Source organism: Sus scrofa, chromosome 1, assembly GCF_000003025.6.
Source record: "Sus scrofa isolate TJ Tabasco breed Duroc chromosome 1, Sscrofa11.1, whole genome shotgun sequence".
NCBI lineage: Eukaryota > Metazoa > Chordata > Mammalia > Artiodactyla > Suidae > Sus > Sus scrofa.
This window is the reverse complement of record NC_010443.5, coordinates 264,370,874-264,391,754: the sequence shown is the minus strand read 5'-3', so window position 1 is coordinate 264,391,754 and position 20,881 is coordinate 264,370,874. Positions and strand designations below refer to the sequence as shown.

At 49.7% G+C, this 20,881-nt stretch overlaps 1 protein-coding gene across 21 annotated transcripts in view; it reads left to right on the top strand.

Moving 5' to 3' along the window:
• DENND1A (DENN domain containing 1A) overlaps nucleotides 1-20,881 on the top strand; it is a 522,363-nt gene that overhangs the window by 431,597 nt on the left and 69,885 nt on the right. For all 21 annotated transcript variants that reach the window (XM_021074670.1, XM_021074685.1, XM_021074709.1 and 18 more), the window contains 2 exons: nucleotides 20,169-20,273; nucleotides 20,646-20,733. In XM_021074670.1, coding sequence (XP_020930329.1) covers nucleotides 20,169-20,273; nucleotides 20,646-20,733 — 193 coding nt within the window. The remainder of the gene's footprint in view (nucleotides 1-20,168; nucleotides 20,274-20,645; nucleotides 20,734-20,881) is intronic.

Below are 20,881 nucleotides of genomic sequence, written 5' to 3'. Positions count from 1 at the left end.
TGCAGAATGAATGGACTCTGGCAGATACTGAGGGCACGAGCACTGGCTCCGCTAAGAGCTGGGGAACCGGTAGATCCCTGAAGCCTTGGCTAGGAGTCCTCGGCTTTTTCTGAGTCTGCATGAAAGGCTCAGACTTGGGTTGGCTGTACTTGGAACTTGCTTCCTGAGCTCTTGGAGGCCGCCTTGTGGGGTCAGCAGCAGCCCCTCGGCCATCCATTCCCCAGTGGCTCCAGAGCACCTTCCATATACCTTGGAGATGGGGATTCAGTGATGAACAAAAGACAGTCCCCACTCAAGGCCTCTGCGGGACTCTCAGAATGGAAGGGGCACTGTGCAAATCTGGGAAAGGCTTCTGAAAGGCATAGTTTCTTGAGCTGGGTCCTGATGGATGAGTACACAATTGCCAGGTCAAGTGAGCAGTTGACAATGTGCACAGTGTTTGTGTTAAAAAAAAAAAAAAGAAAAGAAAAGAAAAAGAAAAAGAATGCTCATACTGAGCTCCTACCACGTGCCAGTGCTTTCGTCCTCACAGCCTCCCCAGGAGGTTGGCGGCATCAGCTCCATTTTCTAGGGGAAGTAGCTAGGCTCAGACTGGCCCAAGTTCGCTTGGCATATAAGTACAAAAGCCAGCACACAGAGCACCTGCTCGCTGGCTCAGCAGCGGCACAGAATCTGCTGTGGAGGTCAGGTACCTCCACACCTCTGGGTGGGGGACCACTCAAGAGGCTTTGCTGAGGTCAGACTCACTTTTCCTAAAAGCTGACAGGTCTCTTCTGAGCAGGAACAAAGAAGCATGATCACAATCAACGGACATGTTCCCCCGCCAGGAAGCCTTCACTGATTACTCCCTTCTGGCAAATAGGGAAGGTGACGCCCACTGCAAACTTGTCTTTGTCACCAGCTGGTGTCAGGGAGACTGGCAGACCCTGGCCCCCACCCCACTTCCTTATTTGGGTTTCTTCATCTCTCAGAAGCTGTTTCTTCACCTTGACAACAGGGATAATATAGCTAGGGGGCAAAGGCTGAGTGAGCAAGGCCACCTTGCACCATCACTGGCCAGGGTGGGCAGCTGGTAAATGTACACTTTCTTCCTGTTGCTTAAAGGCCCCCACCACTTCATTCTCCCACTCCCTCTGCCCTGTTTCCACTTCATTCTGTGCATCCTCGCTCTTCTGGTAGGTTTCTAAGTAGTTGCTACCCTGCCTTCACTGTCTCCACCAACTAATAGCTGCTGTTTAGCTCACCCGTGCATATTTTAGCCTCATAATTTTTCCTCCTGAATCAGCCTCTGCAAATTCTAATCACCTCGCGTTCTCTTCCCTGAATTCCCTCCAATTTAGAGATTCAAAAGAGGCGCTTCTCTGCATGAACATGCTGTGATTCAATTTGAAAATAAATTTCTCCTGGCAGCAGCCATCTTTCTGAAAAGTGACATTTAAGACTGACAGTGGACAAGATTGTAAACAGGTTTCCAATAAGAAAAAAAAGTCAGTGTTCAGTGCATTCTATGAATTTTTTTAAACAATGTGTGCGCGCGTGTGTGTGCGTGTCTATAATTGCAGCCTTGCTGTGACGCCGTCTGCTCCAGGAAGAATTCTGGGATGATGTGGGTCTGTTTCAAACTATCTTGGTTTTCTTTTACTTTTCAGAAAGCAGCTTCATTTCATGGGACTCACTCTCCTACAGGATTATAGACGGTTCATTCATTCATTCACTCACTCATTCATTCCACACATAAGCATTCAGTGCCACTTGTGTGCCAGGCTGTGTGTCACTAAAGAACCGTGGGCCAGTAGGGCAGTTCACTCCCACCTGTAAAGAGCTTACATCCTCAAGGGAGCGAGGCCGGCGGGTAAGCAGAGAACTGTATGAAGGATGCCATGGGCGCCCGGGGACGTTCCAGAGAGGGAGGCCACGGGTTCAGGGACAGCTTCCTGGAGGCCAGGACACCTGAGCTCGGCCTTGTAAGATGAGTTGGAGCTAGCCCGATGAAGACGCGGGGAAGAGGAAAGAGGGGAGGTCCAAAACAGGCAGCTTACAGTGACTGGCCTTCCGGGTTTGGCTGGAGGGGCCTTTGGGGAGCCCTCACTGAGGCAGCCAGGAGCAGGCACAGCACTTTCAGCAGATGTGGGGGTGATCATCAGATGGTGGGAGTGGCGCTTTAGGAAGATCCCTCCCCAAGAGAACCTGGCAGCAGGAGTCAGAGGAGACAGGGGGCTGGCTCCAACCAGGGCAGCCTCATGGGGTCAGAGGGAGGGCTCAGGGACAGGGTGTTTAAGAAAGGAAGACGATAGCCCTGCGGCAGAAAGCCGCTCATCTTGTGTTTCTCTTAAAGCAGCTGTGTTCATAAGCACCTCAGATGACCAGCTCCCTCTTTTTTCGGTCTGGTCTGACCCAGGAAGTGTATTGCTAGTAAAGCAAATTTGGCTGAGGCTTGCCTTCCCCATTCATCATTAGGAGATAAAAGCTCTTTCCAGGAGTTCTTGGGATGGGCTTTTGACGGTCCCCCTGGCTGGGACCACACATTACCCTGCAATTAGCTTCTAAAGGAAGCAAGAAATGCGAGGCTCCAGATGTACACTCCCCCCCGGGCAGCAGGGAGAATCGTTTGGTCCCTGTGGAGAGGTTATTGGCAAAGGGCCTTTGGGGTCCTGAAGGGGCAGTGAAGAGCCTGGAAATATCCAGTCAAAACTCTGTGGTCCACATGCCTCTTTGAGCAGCCTGTCTTCTCCTTCTGCCACCCCCACCCCCAGCCCCCACTAGCCCTGGGGCAGAGGGGAGGGCCACTGGAGCAGACAGCCTGTCGCAGGTCAGATGAAATTCTAGCGTCATCTCTCAGGGTCATGTGAACATCAAGTAAAGTAGTGATTAGGAAGCCACCTTAAAAGCCGAAAGGTTTCCCAAGTGAAAAGAATTAAAAGTTGGTTGCTGGTGTTCTGGGATCCAGGCTGATGAGGGGCTGGGTTGAACACAATGACTAGAATGAAATTTGAAAATGATCTTGGAATGTCAGTTTTCCATGTAGCTCTTCTCATCAAGAGCAAATGAGATTTGATGCTGTTAGTGACCTTTTGAAAGGTGGCAGATGATGGAGGCAGGGACCCCACCTCTATACTTAGACATGCCCGGATGCAAACCGCCACCCACCACCTAAGACCTTACATGGTCTTAGGCACATTGCCCAACTTTTCAGAGCTCTGTAAAAAGAGGGTAGATGCCTTCACATGCCTGTCACTTGTGTGTGTGTGTTGGGAGAGGGGAATCTCCCCACACTCTCTGAGCAGAGGGACTCTGACCAGTTTGGTTGTTGCTGTTCCAGTTCCTGGCTCATGGTAGATGTTCAATAAAGAGTTTTTCATTTGTAACTCACTTTTGATGCTTCCCTGTCACTAGATCAGCAATAAATTGGATAACACAATGTCATGCTCAGTGTCCCCTCAAGGCTAGTTGATCGGAAAATAGCACATTCTGCCTGCCACCACTGTTCCTCCTCTGAAGTCTGATACTTTGTGTCCCTCTGTGGGTTTTTCCCCCAACATTTTGTAACAAAATTTTTCAAACATACAGAAAAATTGAAAGAATTTTACAGGGAACACCCACATACCTACCATCTAGACTGTACCACTAACATTTTTACTGTGCTTGCTTATCACCTATCTTTCCATCTATGACTGTCTATTTTCTGATGCATTTTAGAATAAGTTGCAACTATCAGTACAATTTCCTCTAAATAATTCACCATGTTAACCATGAACTGGAATAAATACTCTTTGTGAGTAGCAAACACTAAAATGTTACTGCCATAATTATTATTATTATTAAGGGAAAAAGGAGAGTCGTGGTGATTTGATATTCCTAGAGGTAAGATGCCTACTAGCCAGGATGTTGGGAGGGGCCTGCCATTTCCTGGGAACCAAACCAGCCTTATTTTGTGGACTGGGCAACACCCGGAAGTCCCTGCCACCGTGGTGCTCCAGGCACAGTGTTGAGCCCATCCCCTGGATGCTCACCCCCTTGACAACCTCCAGAAGCCTTTGGAAGACTTAAGACATAACGTGAAAATGGAGACTGAGGCTTTCTCAGCGATTTCTGTAGAGCGAGGTTAACTTTGGTTGTCTGCGCTCAGTCCATCCCAAGTCCTGCTGGCTCGATGCAGCGCCACCCTCTTCTCTCGGCTTTGTCTATTACAGAAGGGATTTGAGTCTCAGAGATCAGGAGCTGAAAGGTCATGGATCCAGGTTCTAGAAAGTCAGAGTCTAGGAGCCTGACCACTGAATGTCTTGGCCTCACATAGGACTGTTACTGTCTCAATGAAACAGCCCAGGTGGAAAGATCCCTCTGAGAACCCTCTCTTTTCCGAAAACCGTGTGGTGTCATAGTCTCAGCTGGTATATATTTCCATTCAGTCAACAAAGGTTCTTTGAATGCTCTTGCCTTTGAAGTAACCACCTTGGGGGAAACAGAGGTAGTCCACCAGCAGGATTTGAAACAGTTTAGTTTATAAGGAGTCTTATGTCCTTTTAACCCTTACATCCATCTTGTGGAGCAGGACTCCGCTGTCATGTCCTGCTAGGCTATAGCAGGAGATAAAGGAGCAAGCCAGGTTTGCTTGTAATCCCAGTCCCGCCACCTGCTCGGAAATGGCCTTCAGGTACTCAACTCACTGTCCTGACCTCAGTTTCTTCATCTGAAAACGGAGTGTGATCTCAGCTCCCCTGAGATGTTGTGAGATGTGCCTGTCTAACAGTGCCTAAGTGAGGAGTTCCCTGGTGGTTCAGCAGGTTAAGGAGCTGGCATTGTTACCGCTGAGGTTCGGGTCACCCAGTGGCATGGGTTCAATCCCTGGCCCAGGAACTTCTGCATGCTGGGGGCTCAGTAAATACATAAAAGTACCTAAAAGTTTAGTGAACATATTTATCACCTGCTCCAGAAGGTTCTGCCCTGGACACTGGGGACATAATGGTAAAGAAGAGAAGCAGAGACACTGTCCCCTTGGCGCTTACAGTCTAGGTCAGGCACAGACCACCTGGGTCAAATCCTGCCTGTGTGACCCTAGGAAAGCTAACTCACATTTCTGTGCCTCAATTTCCCAGCTGTAAAGTGAGGACAGCAGTAGTGTCTACCTTGTGGGGTCCTTAAGAGGATTAAATGAGTGGATCCGCGTAAAACACTTAGAAAGATACCTGGCAGGTGGTAAGCAGTGTGTCAGTTGCTCTTGTTACTGCTACACCACCGCTGCCCAGCCTCCATCCAGGTTCCCAAAAGCCTTAGAATCTTCTGAGCAGCTTTGTGAGTCTGAGCCGCAGCCCAGAAATCTGCATTATAAAGACCTTCCCTAAGTGTGTTTCCTTGGATACTAGACGTGGGAACCACTGATCAAAGTGTCATCAAATGTTAGCATCCCTATAGGTGAGGAAACTGAGACTCAGGGAGGGAGGGAGGGAGGGAGTTTCCCACGGGGGCCCAGGTAGTAAAGCACTAGAACCAGAAGCCCATCTCAGACTGGTGACCCCCCATCCAGGCTCTCAGGCAGATGCTCGGCTGACATCCTGCGGCCAGTGTGCTGATTCTTGGACCAGCTCTGGGTTCTCCACACCATTGTGGCGATCTTTCATGGTAAGGCGTCCGGTAGAACTGAATCAGCTGTTTGGTGCGGGAAAGATCATCTCTCAAATAGGAAAATCCCTATAGCTCACATAATAAGACACTTCCCAAATCTTTTAACCAGGAATCCCCCGAATATTCAGTCTTTAGATAATTCCCTGGGGAGGCGTATGAGAAGTCATCTCCCACACAGTCTCTTCACCTGCATATGTAGATGCAGGAATATTCACGCCACTCCAGCACTCTATCTGGGTGACTCTTATAATTAATATTTACTTAAAACAATCATTAGTCTCTGCTGGGCAACATTAAGCCCACGTTAGCAGTATTTTTAGCCCGGCGTTCCCCACACCTGTGATGGCAGGCGAGTGTGGCAGCAGGAGCCCCTTCGGGCTTTATAAATAAGCCTCCCGCACCTGGACGGGCCCGCCCCGCACGCCACTCAGGCAGCAGGCTGGGCAGTGGACACCGCCCGCACCTCCAGTCCAGCTCCTCACTTCCTGTCCCATCCATCAAAAGGGAAACTCATTTCTCTTGAGACATTGTGGCATATGCGCCCCAGGCTGGACCCACATAAAAGATACAATTTTTCCCTAAAAGGTCGAGGACTTCTCCAGTAAGAGCAGGGAGGATCATGACAACCTTGTATCAGATTCTAACTGCTTTGCCTTCGTGGTTCCCTTTAAACTAGACAGCAGGGTGTTCTGCTGTTCTCCTTTTCCAGAGGAGGAAACTGAGGCTCAGAAAAGATGAGTGCCTCCCCAAGGCCACACAGCCCGTGGGTGAGACTCTAGCCCACACTAACCACACCCACACTTTTCACCATATTCTTCCTCACCCTGTCTTATTCTGTTAACTGATCAAGAAGAAGGGAAACATTTCTTGCGGGCCTACTATGTGCCAGGCTGGTGCCATCTATTGTCCCAGTTAAATGTCACAACTGGAATTAGCTCATAGGCAGTAAGAATGATTATTCCCATTTAATGGATAAAGAAACTGAGGCTCTAGAGAGTTCTGAGTTACTTGCTAAAGATCACACTGCTAGTAAGCATCAGAGCCCGAATTCAAACCCAACTTGATTCTCCAACACGAGATGTGTTTCCTACCTCCCCAAAGGCATAAATGAGAAATTTACCATGTACGTGGGTAATAAAGTTTCGTACAGAGCCTAAGATATTGCCATTTTTCTATTGCTCTGATGATAATGAGCTTTCTGCCTAAAATTTTTGAGGTTAATAAACACTTTTGTCCCAGTAAAAATTTAAGATTTTATTTTTTCAGGGTTCTTCCATAATTATTTAATTTAATCCTTGAAATAACCCTGTGAAAGTAGGGTTACACTTTGCAGAGACGTAAACTGAGCTTAGAGAGGCCTGGCGTTTGCCCTCCGTGAACACCCGGCCCAGCGGGGGCTCAGCCACAAAGCCCCTGTTCTCCCCACGTGTGCTCGGCGGTGCTGCTTCCGAGCCTGGATCTGTTTAGTGGGGCCTATAGATGAGGATGTTTTTAGTGGAGAAAGAGATTGGAAGGGGGAGGAGCCTTGCGGCAGTGGAGCCCCGGGACGAGGACCCCTTGGTTAAAGGTGGCAACATTTCCTCGCCCACAGGAGCAGGCCGGAAGTTGTGATGGTCGGAGAACCGCAGAAATAGCAGCTTTCACACTGCTTCCTACACGGGAGGAACTGGTGGTTCCAGGGCAGATAAGAATGACTTTACAAGATGAAAATGATCAGTGAGGGCACACAGGTCTGGAGGGGAGCGGAGTTGGCATTTTTTGGCCCTGCAAATAGCTGCCCATCTGCTCTCTGTCAGAATATGTTAGGAGTGCATCTGGATTGCTGCCCCTGAGTCTCGGCTCCAGGCTGGTCATGTGGTTGTCTCCACGACAACTCCAGGAGCGGTGTAAACTGCTGCGCTTTGAGCCAGATGCTGCTCTGCACATGTGGTCTAATTAGACGATGTTCCCGGCCTCCCGCCTCCCTCCGCCACCCCTCCCAGCACACGCACCACGTTCTCTCTTCCCTTCCTCCCGCTAACCCTCGTCCCCGCATCCTCAGTCAGTCTGTCTTCCTCTCCACCCCATTGGCCTCTCTCAGAAATGTTCCTGTTGCCTTATCTGCAGTGAATAATTCATTCAGCAAGCATCAGAATGCCTGTGCCGACCCAGGCCCTGCGCTAGGAACTGGAGATGCAGGACCAGCAAGACTCCGCCAGCACCCACGGGGAGTCCGCCCGAGCGGGGCAACGCCGGGCAGCCAGACAGTGCAGAAATGGCAGGAAGGGCATAGTGGAGGTCAGCACGGGGGCTGCACAACAGGGACACCTAACCCAGCCCCAGGCAGGAAGAAAGAAGATGAGGGGCAGCTGTCCCCAGAATTAACCCTTAAAAGGCAAGGGGGCACTTCCACAGCCTGGCCTGCAGCAGGTGGATTCAAAGACGGGGCTCTGAGAACATGAAACCCTTCATTCCGTGTGAAAGAGGTCTGCTCCCTGGGCACAGGAGGCCCAGCTCAGGGCTGGCTGGGCTGCTCAGAGACGAGCCACCAGCACATGCTGAGCAATTATTTTTTGCACCTTCATTTGCAGTTGTATATTCTAGGGGGTCCAGCATTCACCACTCCTCAGATCCCTGGCTCTCAGGGAAGATGCCCCCAAATAAGGAGATCGTCAGTATCTCTCACCCACCCCATGTGTGACATGCCCCTTGAACCCCAAGGACATGACAACTTACTGGGCACCACTTTTTCCGGGCCTTGCTCCTTGTTCATGGCCTGCTTTTTCATCTGGCGAGTGCCTGCTCCTCCCTGGAGCTTGGCTTTTATATCAGCTCCCTCCTGCCCACCCCCCACCATGTGGCCTTTTTAGAGCCCGGCCCACCCTAGCAGAGTCACCCTGGCTGTGCTCTCCCAGCACCCCATCATGGATGCAGATTTAATTTTTGAGTGAAAGATGCATAAGGTCCCACACAAAATGCAGCACCCAGCCCTCAAAGAGCATCTGAAAGAGCTGTTAGGACATGAACCACCATTACACAGCAGGCTGTTCAGAATTGGTACCTTGACAAATATTGTATCATTTCAGACCTCTCGATATGATGAAGTATCCCCAATTCACAGATGTGGAAACTGAGGCTCACAGGGGCTCACTGGCTTCACCATTCACGAACGCTGGGCTGCACCAAGCCTCTTTTGAGTTCCCATCATCCCCATCTAGAGACTCTGGGCTCCTTGGACTGGGGCTGCAACATGTGGGAAAGGACTTTTTTATTTGAGAAATTATCTTCTGTATCTCAAATGCCCCCAGAAACCTAGAGGGGGGGAAAAAATGGGCAACTGAGCATGCTCAGGGTGCCCTGAGGTGTTTGTAGGAAGAGCCTGCCCAGGCTTTAGGGTCAGAGGGAACTGGCTTCCAGCACAGCTCTGGCTCTTGGCAGTGCTGTGGCCTTGGGCAAGTGCTGTCCCTCCCTCCGTAAGATGAGAAGAAAGCGCCTCTCTTAATAGGGTTATTATGCAGATGCAACCTTCAGCCATAGGTCCCAGGCCATGCAGGGGCTCCTCGGAGGGCAGCTGTGGGGTGACACAGGCCTTTTCTCCTTACTCTGAGTCATGGTCCTGACTCCACTGTCTTGACACGTGTCCTGGATGGTGGTGCATGTCACACGCCCTAAAGTAAAGCATGGGAAGCAAGCTTTGGGCGGAGAACTACGATTATTTGGGATTGAAGACCTGTATTTTTTAACTCCTCTAGGAGTCAAGCCCCGGGTTCCTTTACCTGAATCACCTATTGATCCCCACATAGTCCCGTGAGATAAGACGTGTCTCCCCCATTGAGGGAGTAAGAAAACAGTCTCAGAGGGTTCAGGGCCTTACCCCTGCTCCAGAAACAGTAGTGGCAGGCCTGTTCATTCCCTGTTCCTGACTCTGTACTGAGGGCTGTGCATCGTGACATATTCTCTGCAAGGGGCTATAGGTGGCCTCATAGAGAAGGGCCTTTTACAGAAAGGCCTAGGTGGGTGTCTAGAAACAGCACATATTAGCATTTGAAAGTATCTTGAAGATTTTCTAGCTCAGCACTTTACCCTTTCACAGATGAAGAAACTGAGGCCCAGACAAGGAGAAAGAATCAAAGCCAAGTCAAGTGTTTCAACTCTTTTGCTTGTGTTCTTTCCCTTTCACAATCTGCCGTTCGTTCAGGACCAAAAACTTGCTGCCCAAGCCTCCGGGGCACCCCATCCAGGCTCTGGAGGTTGGTCCTGAATAAGGGACATTATTCAGGAGAGAGCTGGTCAGAAATCAGCAAGCCAGTAAGTGAGCCTGATAATCCGGCCTGTGGACAGCACTGTGGATAAACTCCCTCAGGGCCGTGTCACCAAGGACTGGCGGGCAGCGTATCTTTGGTGAGGTCTGTTTTCCCCTTACTTAACTCAGAGGGTAGAGACTTTTCCTCTCCATGTACTAGTTTGTGCTGCTGCTTCAGTTTTACCTTTCTGTCCTTCAGGCTTCTGATCCGTGAGTCCCATATTCCCATTGCTACAGCTGGTTCTCCTGCTGGTCACTCTTTGGGTTGATTTACGTTTCTCCCAAGGGCTCCGCAGGCCCTGCAAACCCACCCTCTCTCCAGTGTGCTCTCTCGACCCGTCTTCTCACTCTCAGGAGACAAAACCCTCATCTCTAGTCGGTTTGGCACATCCTTTCCTGGGACTTCAGAATGCAAGAGTCTTTGTGTTAAAAGCCAGAATCTGGCCCTCGGTGACAGTGAGGTGAACTCTGGTGGCCGAGCAGAAGGTGTTGGACACTAGGATCCCAGCGGGCCCGTTTGCATCCTGGGGACGGTCACCATCTCTCACTCTGAACCAGCCCTGCCCCCTGGACCTGCCGGCATAAATGGTACTGAGTGCTCAGAGGGGGAGGGTAGGTAGTTTTTCCCTAAGAAAATGGGCTCCAGGAGTTCCCATCATGGTGCATCAGAAACGAATCCGACTAGGAACCATGAGGTTGCAGGTTCAATTCCTGGCCTCGCTCAGTAGGTTAAGGATCCGGTGTTGCCGTGAGCTGTGGTGTAGGTCGCAGACGCGGCTCAGATCTGGCATTGCTGTGGCCGCTGGCCCACACCAATTAGACCCCTAGCCTGGGACCCTCCATATGCCGTGGGTGTGGCCCTAAAAAAAAGAAAGAAAGAAAGAAAGAAAGAAAAGAAAAGAAAATGGGCTCCAGTGGTGGATGGCTCCTGCCAGCATGGAGTTGAGCCAAAACTCACTCGTCTGTTCATCACTGCCTTATACTCCACCTCTCTGAATTGCTAGAGCAGCCCCGTTGGCAGCTGATACCTCAAATGCCATCTCATGATTATTTCTCTTTGGTTAAGAGAAATAATACTGTGTTGCTTGAGCCCCAGGACCAGATGACTTGGCTTCAAACTCTGGCTCCGTCAGTGACCAGCGCTGTCGCCCAAGGCAGGTAACTTCACCTTTCTGAGCCTCACTGGTAAAAGGAGGTCCCAGCAACACCTACCTTGCAGGTTGCCTGGGGGAGTAAGTGAGATAATGCATGTGAAGCCACCCCGCGCCTGTCCACGCTCAGCGAGCGGCCTCTGTTGTAATCACCGCACCTGCTTTCCTCCGCCAGCCGCTCCCCATCTGCATTTCTTATGGGAAGAAAATCTTCAGCTGGCATGCACGAAGACCCACTTCCCTGTGTCTCCTTGGCTTCGGGGCCGCCCCGCTCGTCTGCCGGCCCTGCGCTAATCAGAATTTCCTGACTTCCCCTTGTTTGTCTCGGTTAATGCGGAAGGAAGGGGCTGCTGGCACAGAGGAGCCGGCGTGGGCCGCTGGCCTGTGATTTGAATGTCTTTACTGTAATCTAGCACGTGCGTGCGGGGGCCTCTGTCAATACGGAGCGGCGCCCTGGATGGGCAAATACCGTCAGCCCAGCCGTCCCTGCCCCTGCAAGTCATCAGAGTCGCTCTCGTTGGGCACCCACGTCTCACTGACCTAAATCACCCAACAGTGAGCCGCCTTCACAATGACACATTGATTCTTTGTTTAGGGCTTGTTAAAGTCCCAGGGCCCAGGCTGGGAGGCTGTCCCTGGTGGTGCCTGGCCCACCACACTCATGGTTCAGAAGGCCCTCTTGGTTCTGTCATCCCTCATCTGACTGTGGCTGTGCAGCGACCACCTGCTTGGCCCCTGGTGGCCCTCGACCTTGTGCCACGTCGGCCTCTGGGGGTAGGGGAGAGAGTGCCTACCCTTGGGAGTCATTCAGACCAACTCCGGAACCTTGGACAGGGCATCTCCCCTTCCTGAGCGTCCTTTCCTCACCTGTAAGATGGGAGTCGTTCCTGACCGCCCTCAGCTCTGGTGAGGATTCAGGGAGGGCAAGGCACACGTTGATCCAGGACAGGTGCTCAGCTGGGAGTTCCCGTTGTGGTGCAGTTGTTAACGAATCCAACTAGGAACCATGAGGTTGCGGGTTCGATCCCTCGCCTTGCTCAGCGGGTTAAAGATCCGGCGTGGCCATGAGCTGTGGTGTAGGTTGCAGATGCAGCTCGGATCCTGCGTTGCTGTGACTCTGGCATAGGCCGGTGGCTACAGCTCCTATTAGACCCCTAGCCTGGGAACCCCTATATGCCGTGGGAGCGGCCGTAGAAAAGGCAAAAGAAAAAAAAAAAAAAAAAAGACAGAACAGGTGCTCAGCTGACATCAGCTCCCTTCCAAACTCTGTTCTCTGGCAAACCTGAAGTCATTGGAGTCGAATCCTGCTGTCCCAGCTCTCCCGCCCTCCTTCCCTGCCTTCCAGTCAGAAAGGATTTGGCATTCTCTGGACGGGATACCGCGTTGAGCCTTTGCTGTGTTGGCTGGGAACTCATCCAGGTTCCTTGGCCACCCCTACAGCTGACCCCGTGAGGAGCAGACCCAGCTTAGGAGCCGTGCTGAGCCCGGAGCAGGGGCCGGTAGGGTGGTGCTGGCTGCCCAGAGGAGGCTGTGGGAGCACCCTTAGGACTTCAGAACAAGGTTTTGACTATGCTACACTTTGGCCAAAAACGTGGGTGTTTTATTAGGAATTTGGGGGTATTTAAACAGGGTGCAATTGAGTTGGAACTGCTGGTGATGAATGGGGCCAGGTTCTACAGCTCTTTTGATAATACTTCTTTATTCTTAAATTTTAAAAAATGAATGTTGATTTCACCTATGTCATTGGTTCTCAGCCTTGACTTTGTTAATGTCATTTGTTATTGGGGAGTTTTAGAGACTACTGTGGCCCTGACACTGGGGATTTTAAAAGTGCCCCGGGTGATTCAGATGCATGGCCAAGGCCGCCATCACATTCATCCCTGTTTAACCCCCCAGCGATCCCTGCAGCCACATGACAGGTGGTAAGAATGGGGATCTGAGAGGCACAGTCATTTGCACACACAGCAGAACCGGGACTGGAACCCAGCTCTGTGCACACGCCATCCGCCTCTCCCTGGAGTGACTCAGCTGACGTCTATTGCACACCAGCTGCTGGGAGTAGATCAGAGCTGCCTCTAGGAGCCTGCAGTGGGCTGGGGGCGGCCAGGGCACAGGCGGTATAGGTGAGGGCATGGAGGAGCAGCTAGGGGGCCCTCGTCACCTGGGGGCATCAGGTAAGGTTCTCACAAGAAAGTACTGGGAGAATGGAAGCCAGAGGAATGAGAGTATGTAGGGAGATTGGAGGGTGGAGCCCAGAATTTCTAGAGCAGGGAATGAGTAGGTAGACAAGGTGGACAATGTTGTAAGCAAGACCTAGCAGCTGTGGAAGGTCGCGAAGAGCCTGGAACATCAGGCTCAGGAGTTTAGAAATCCCACTCCCACTGACCTGCAAACTCGCCTGAAGCTACTCTATGCTGTCCAGTCGGATGGCAAACATAATCGACTACCAGAGCCCCTGATGAGTATTCAGCCTGTGAAGGGAGAGGGGAGAAGAGACACGTGAGACCCAGGAGGGCCTTTCTGATGTGTGGTGTGACCAGGGCAGTCATGGAGCCCTGTGCTCAGAAAGGTCTGTGCCTGGTTTAATGCTGTGCTGTCACCATCTCGAAATCTTACCACTTTTACCTTCAAACGTGTGCTTTGCAAATGAAGTTTAATGGGACAGTGGAGCGCGTGTAGGAGCAGAGGAGTCTGCAGACACCTTCCTTGTCTGCCACACCCATGACATATGAAATTCCCGGGCCAGGGATTGAATCCAAGCCACAGCTGCAACCTACGCCACAGCTGCAGCAACACCAGATCCTTAACGCACTGCACTAGGCCAAGGATCAAACCCACGCCGTTGGAAACAGTGCTGAAACCTTAACCCACCGTGCCACAGCGGGCACTCTGCCAGTGGTGTTCTGGGACACACCAATGACCTTGGAGACCTATCACGTTCCTTATTCATCCGTGTGTTAGCCAACTACTTCTCGTGAAGACGACAGCCTGAAAAGATGGAGCAACGAGACCCCCTTTCCTTTCTCATCTATAAGCCAAAGATAGAGAATGTTAATAAAATACGCATATGTCAAGAACTGGAATAAAAACAGTTGAGTTAGTTTTGTGCAGCATTTCCACTGTCTGGTAAGAACAAATGCATATACGATTTACAAAATACAATTCCACATATGTTAGCATTTAGAACTGGCATTGCATGATACAAAGCTGAACAACAAAAGCTATGCTAATAATTTAAATTTTTATTTTTCCTTAACATGGAATGACATTAAATACTTAAACTTAAAAAGCACCATAAAGGGTCTAGAAAGAGACTGTGAAGAAGAGGAAAAAGCTTTATATTTTAGTACTTAATGGCAATTTTTCCCTGCATTTTCATTTTGCACTGGGTCCCACAAGTTATGTTACTAGCCTGGGTCAAACCCAATCTCTGCCCTCCAGAAATAGTTATTTGTGGAAAGTCTGTTTGTTGTCATCTGATTTAATCTTCGAAGCAACCCTAAGAAATGGACCAACCTTGAGTAATTGTCACAGATGAGGGAAGGCAAGTCACCTGAGACCACGTGTTCAGTATCTGCAGAATCCAGGTTCAAGTCCAGGTCCTTCCTTCTGACCCCAAGACATGTGCTCTCCCCACCGGTTGTGTTACTTCAAATAGATCAGATTTGTTTTTTAAACTTTTAAAAGTTTTTTTAAAGATAGCTTTACCGCCCCCCCCCCCCCAACAACAACAAAAAAAAACCAAACTAGCCCTCTGGTGTGCCAGTTGTCACACTGTACTGTAGTTATTTATTCCCTGAACTGGGCAGGATTCCTTGGTAACAGGAGCTTTTCTTTTTGATTTTTATTATGGAAGATTTCAAATTCATATAAAAATAAATGAACTCCTGTGTACCCATTGCCCAGCTTCTACAATTATACACATTCTATCATTTAAAAAAACTTTTAATTATAGTAAAATATACATAGGATTGATGACTTTAACCATTTTTAGGTGGACAGCTCAGTGGTGTGAAGTCTGTTCACTCTGTTGTGCAACCATCACCACCACCCATCTCCAGAGCTTTTCTCATCTTGCAAAACTGAAAGTCTGTCTGTACCCTTTAAGCAGTAGCTCCCCTTCTCTCTCCCTCTGGCTCCTGGCAACCACCATTCATTCCACTTGCCTGTGAAGCTGACAACTCTTGGTGGAAGTGGAATCGGACAGTATTTGTCCTTTGGTCACTGGCTTAATTCACCTAGTGTAACGCCCTCAAGTTTCGTCCATGTTGCAGCATGTGCCATAAATTCCTTCCTTTTAAGGCTGAATAATATTTCATTGTATGTATATTTTGTTCATCCGTTCATCTCTAGACACACTTGGATTGCTCCCATCTTTTGGCTAATGTGAATAATGCTGCTATAAACATAGCATTCTGCCATTCTTCATAGTGGAAACGAATCTGACTAGGAACCATGAGGTTATGGGTTCAATCCCTGGCCTCGCTCAGTGGGTTGAGGCTCTGGCGTTGCCGTGAGCTGTGGTGTAGGTCGCAGATGCAGCTCAGATGTGGCGTTGCTGTGGCCATGGTGTAGGCCAGCGGCTGCAGCTCCAATTGGACCCCTAGCCTGGGAAGCCTCCATGTGCCGCGGGTGTGGCCCTAAAAAGACAAAAAGACAAAAAAAAAAAAAAAAAAATCTGCCATTCTTGTATCATCTATACTTTCATCCACTCCCCACCCCTCATTTGATTATTAGTATTACTCATAGGAACTATGTTTCGTTCATCTTTGTATTCCCCTGTTGCAGAGCCTGGCACACAGTAGGTGTTTTTTAGATGTTTGGGTGGATAAACCTTTCAAAATTAACTTTTTTTTTTTTTTTAATTTAAGCAAGGTCTGTAAACAGTGGACCCCTCCTTTTTTCTTAGAATCACAGGGTAAATGTGCACATAAAATTTTGATAAAAATTAAATTTGTGAAGGAAAATAAGAATTTGATGCTTTAGGTATGGATCTGCAGCACAAGGAAAATTGCTGAAGTATCTGATGGAAGATTGTATTTTTATGCCAGTACCCACAATGCTGTGGATAAAAGTCATTTATTTCCGGAAGTATCAAAAACCTTTGGAATCACCAACTTCACCTATTGACAAAAATAGACTCATTAGTAATGGAATTTTCAACTGAGTCCGTGTGTCAAGAAGATAATCCGAGAGTAAAACTTGTCTTTTTGTAACAAAGTCCTTGGTAGGGTTAAGCAGCTGTGTTTAACTGTCCTTTGGGTCAGAGATGGAAAACTCTGCTAATACGATCTAAGCTTGAATGCTCACGGCCTGACTTGCCTGAATTAACGTCGCTACCAGTCAGCAACCCCCGCGCCTAGAGTGTCGCCCAAGAAGACAAAAGGTTTAATCAGCCTAACTGGAGAACTAAATCTGCACTTCTTACAAAGGAGGGAATTAACAAGACACCTTGCCTGCTCCTCTCCACTGCAGACAGCGGAGGGGGCATTTCAGCTGCAGGGGGGGGCTGACATGCGAGTGCACATAGTTAGGCGACAAGTAGGGCGACGGTGCGTCTGCTCCCTCCTGGGAGCTGTTTGTCTCTGAGGGACTGGCGTTTAGAATGTCCCCTAGGAGAACCTGAGGGGCTCTCACCTTAAAGCAAACACTCATGCTCCCCAGCCAATGTCCAGGGGCAAACAGTTAGAACTGAGGCTTCAGAGAAAACCCAGGCCCACAGCAGACAACGCACATGATGGCTAGGCTTTGGTAGCCACTTTGTATTAAACCCCAACCCTGCCACATATGGACCATGAGACCCCAGGCACGCTGCCTTCCCTGCTCTTCTGTAAAGATCAGGTGACCCGGGATTATCATCATCTTGTTAGCCGGTGAATAGCGCCAGGGGACTTTGCCCTCTGTGCCCGCTGCCACTCAGCCCTTCATAGCTGACTCCAGGTGACAGTGCCACAGCAGGGTCAGGAGAGAACGGTTGTCCTGAACAAGTGGGGTATGCTCACCTAACTCTTATTCACCCTTCTGTGCTCCACTGAATGTGCCCGCTTTTCTCATGTTCATACCTGCTGCCCTGCAAGGATTAGCCTTTTCTTCTCTGACTCTGGTAGCCTCTTGCCACCCACCCACCCACACCACAGTAACACTCCATTGTCTGTAGTACTTGTTTCTGAGTCGAGCTGACCCTGCTGATGTTGTTCTTTCAGCTCTTTGTGGAAAAAGCCCCTACTGCCACATTTCCCCTGAGTCTTTCCCATCTGTGCCCATGTCCTTCTGTTTGTTTTTATGACACAGTCATCAGACCTGGGAGGTGTCACCTCCAGTAAGTAGACAACAGCCCCAAAATGTTCATGCCTCCCCAAAGACGAGATTCTTCCTGCTCTCCTGCAGCTAAAGCCTGCCTCAGGCTACTCTCCCATACAAATCTGGTTGCACTCTCTTTTGAATTTATTGGTCCCTCAGCAGACTTCTTCCTGGCAACCCTGGGCCAAAGCTCCGGGAGAGAATGCTAACAGCTCCAATGAGCCTTTGCTCTGAGCAGCTCTAAGCTCCCTGAGCACAGGCATCACTCACCCAGTACTGTGCTCTGAGACCTCTTTACCAATCAGGCTAAGTGGTGTCTCAGCACATGGAGACTGCAGGGTTCCTGTGACAGGAACCAGGGCCAGGCACATTCTGTGTTTTTTTTTTACCAACATCCCTCAGCCTGTAACTGGGGCCTGGGCTCTGCACTGTCCCCAGGGAGTGTAGCAATGAGCCCAGCAGGGCTTCTACCCTCTGGAGCTCCTGGTCACAGGGACACCAGGAAAGATTACCCAGTACCTGGGGTGCACGAGGTGCTGTGGGGGCACCGAGCAGGGGTGAGTGACCACCTGCGTTTAGGGGATGATGGTCTGGGTAGAAGGAGTAGAACTGGCAGAAGCTCAGAAGGAGATGGGAGAGGATGTGACCTGTGATTTGGAGATGCATTTGAAACGTAAGTGGACTGGGGAGCGTGGTGAAGGGACACAGAAGGACTCTGGAAAAGGCTGGGCTCAGCTTGGGAGCGGTTTGTTTGCTTGCCTAAGGAGTGAGGACCTCCTCTTTCCTCTCCCACACAGGACCCCATGTGTGTGACACACATCGTGCTAGCCAAACAGGAGCTGTTCCTGCCCATGTGGAGCTTATAGTCTAGTGCAAGAATTAAATAATCCACAAATGTAACCTCTCCACAATGAAAGTTCTTAAGTAGGATAATGACATGATCTGATTTGCATTTTAGAAATCAGTCTAGCCAGAGGAATGATGTGTACAGGGAAGGACAAAACAGGAGAGGGACATACAGTTGAATGGCCACCGTGGCAGTCAGGCCATGCCAGCGAATGGAGAGCAGGGGACAGACAGATGAGACACTGCACTGGGGAAGGGGGAAAGACTTGGGAAGTCTGCTAGGTCTACCATGGGTAGCTATGGATAGTGATAACTAAGAAAAAAAAACATCCAGAGTGTGGTCCAGATGGGATAGCAGTTGGGAGTTTGGGCCATTTCGAGTTTGAGGTTCTGGTGGACCGTTCAGGTGGGGATTGAGACTTAGGGGTTTGAAACAAGAGATGTCTGAGCCGGCCATTTTTATTAGGCGTCAGTATGTGGGGACACTGTGCTCGTGGATAAGATCTCCTGGAGAGAGAATCACTTGCCTGCTGTGGTTCCAAGGGTAAGAAGCAAAACTTCCAGGCCGCAGAAATAGAATTCTAGGTGGGCTTCGGTTGGTTATCACTAGCTCATCTCTCCACTCTTCAGCAAGGCAGGTATAAATTCGTGCCCAAGTAACAAATGCCAGGAAACTCTTTTTCCTAAGGAACTGGTATGCTTTTTTTCTAATAGACAATGTAAAGTTTGCATTGTTTCATTCTTGCGTTGACAGCCAGGAAGCTCGGGGCTAATTTTGCAACTTAATTTTGGAAACCGTATGGGACCTGCATATCCAGCTACTCTTTTCTCAAAGAAATACATTTTACATGTTTATGTATTTTCCAGCTCTGATTTTTTCTTCTTTGTTTTAGGTGCTTATATAAGCTGCCTCAAATCCTTTATAAAATTGGGTGTGGTATAACTATATAAAAATAAATATCCCCTTCACCCTAATATTTTAGGGTCATCCTTTCCGCCCTTGTGCAGTAAGTCTGCCCAATTACTGAGCTAATATTGGCTAGATTTAAGCAGGAAGGACTCTTGGAGTTTACAGCAGCTGCACAGTAAACTTACCACTCACCTAACTCATTAAAGCAGGATGAAAGTGGAGCTTCAAACGTCTCTGTGTTTGCCACCAAGTCTATGAAGGGAGGGGTACCTTTAATTCAGTTCAAGATATAAGAGTCTGATCTTTCAGAATTGAGAATACACTGTTGAAATTAAAGACTTGTCTGGGTAGATGAGTATTCCAAGTACCTTCAAAGAAGGAGTGAGGTGTTGACTACCAAGATGGGTGGTTTTTTTTAAGCCTAGGGTGTCATTTTCTTGACTCATAAAATGTAGTTTGGTATAAGCAAACTTCTTTATCAAACAGCATAAGCACCAAGTTGATGGGATGATAAATCTTATTTTTGACCATCCCTGGCTTTTTAATATAGATAATAAATAATAATTTAAAATTATACTTTGCTAGTGGTTAAGAGCCCTCTGTGAATGGTTTTCAAACTGGGTCTCTCGGAACTGCAAAGGTGTGGGGAGGGGCGGGCGGGGCCCGGGTCGGAGGGCGAGGACCCCCCCAGCACCCCCAGGGGCTCCTTCTGCGTAAAGTGCTGGCTGAAGGAAGGGTTCCTCTCCTAAAAGTGGAAAGTTTGGGAGATCATCCCACTGAAGGGCACATCCCACAAACTTGCTGTCGGGGTACGACTGTGGCTAAGACGGAAGGGGCCGGGGCGGCATTGGGAGTCCCTGCCTCCTGCCAGCGCTGTGACTTTAGAAGATGTCTTTCCGTCTCTGAATGAGCTTCCTCACCCATGGAGTGGAGTGCCCTCGAGGATAACAGCCACTTCAGTGGTGAGCGTTAGACCAACCCGCAGGTGCAGGACAGAGTTCAGGGCCTGATGCTCTTACTCGGATCCTCTCACCCTCCTCTCCCTGTCTCTGTTTTGCAGGAGGAGCCAATCACCTTCTGTGAGGAAGCCTTCGTGTCCCACTATCGCTCAGGAGCCATGAGGCAGTTCCTGCAGAACGCCACACAGCTGCAGCTCTTCAAACAGGTGCCCGGCTGTCCCTCGCGTGGTCTGCATCTGGGTCCCTGGTGGAGTTTTTGCAGCTACCTCCACTCTAAGCACTGAGGCTGCAGGCAGGGGTGGGACTCCAGCCTCAACCCAAAGGGGGCCCAGGGCCTGGGGAGGGAGGTTGGGTGGGGAAGGTGCTCAGCCACCAGACAGGACCTTTGCAAACATGTCATGTGGTTTTACAAGTCATCCTAAACCCCAGCCCGTTTTTTAGAAACTCTCTTTGTTAAACGCACGGCTCCAAAGGCCCTTTCCCGTCTCGGTTCTTTGGTCATGTACTAAGGAGGCCAGCTGAATGGGCTTCCCGTTTCTTTGTACTAGCTGTTGTGCGTTTGTTCTTTCTCTGTATAGTTTATCGATGGTAGATTAGACCTTCTCAATTCTGGCGAGGGCTTCAGTGACGTTTTTGAAGAAGAGATCAACATGGGCGAGTATGCCGGTGAGAGCATTTCGTTTCCTTTCTGAGCTGTGGGCCGTCTGTGGGATCAGGGCGTGTTTGCAAGGAGTAGCAGTGACGTCTCTTTCCCTTCCCTGGGGGTTAGGGAAACACTGATATCAACCTTGGCCTTGAAGTGTTGGAGGAATTC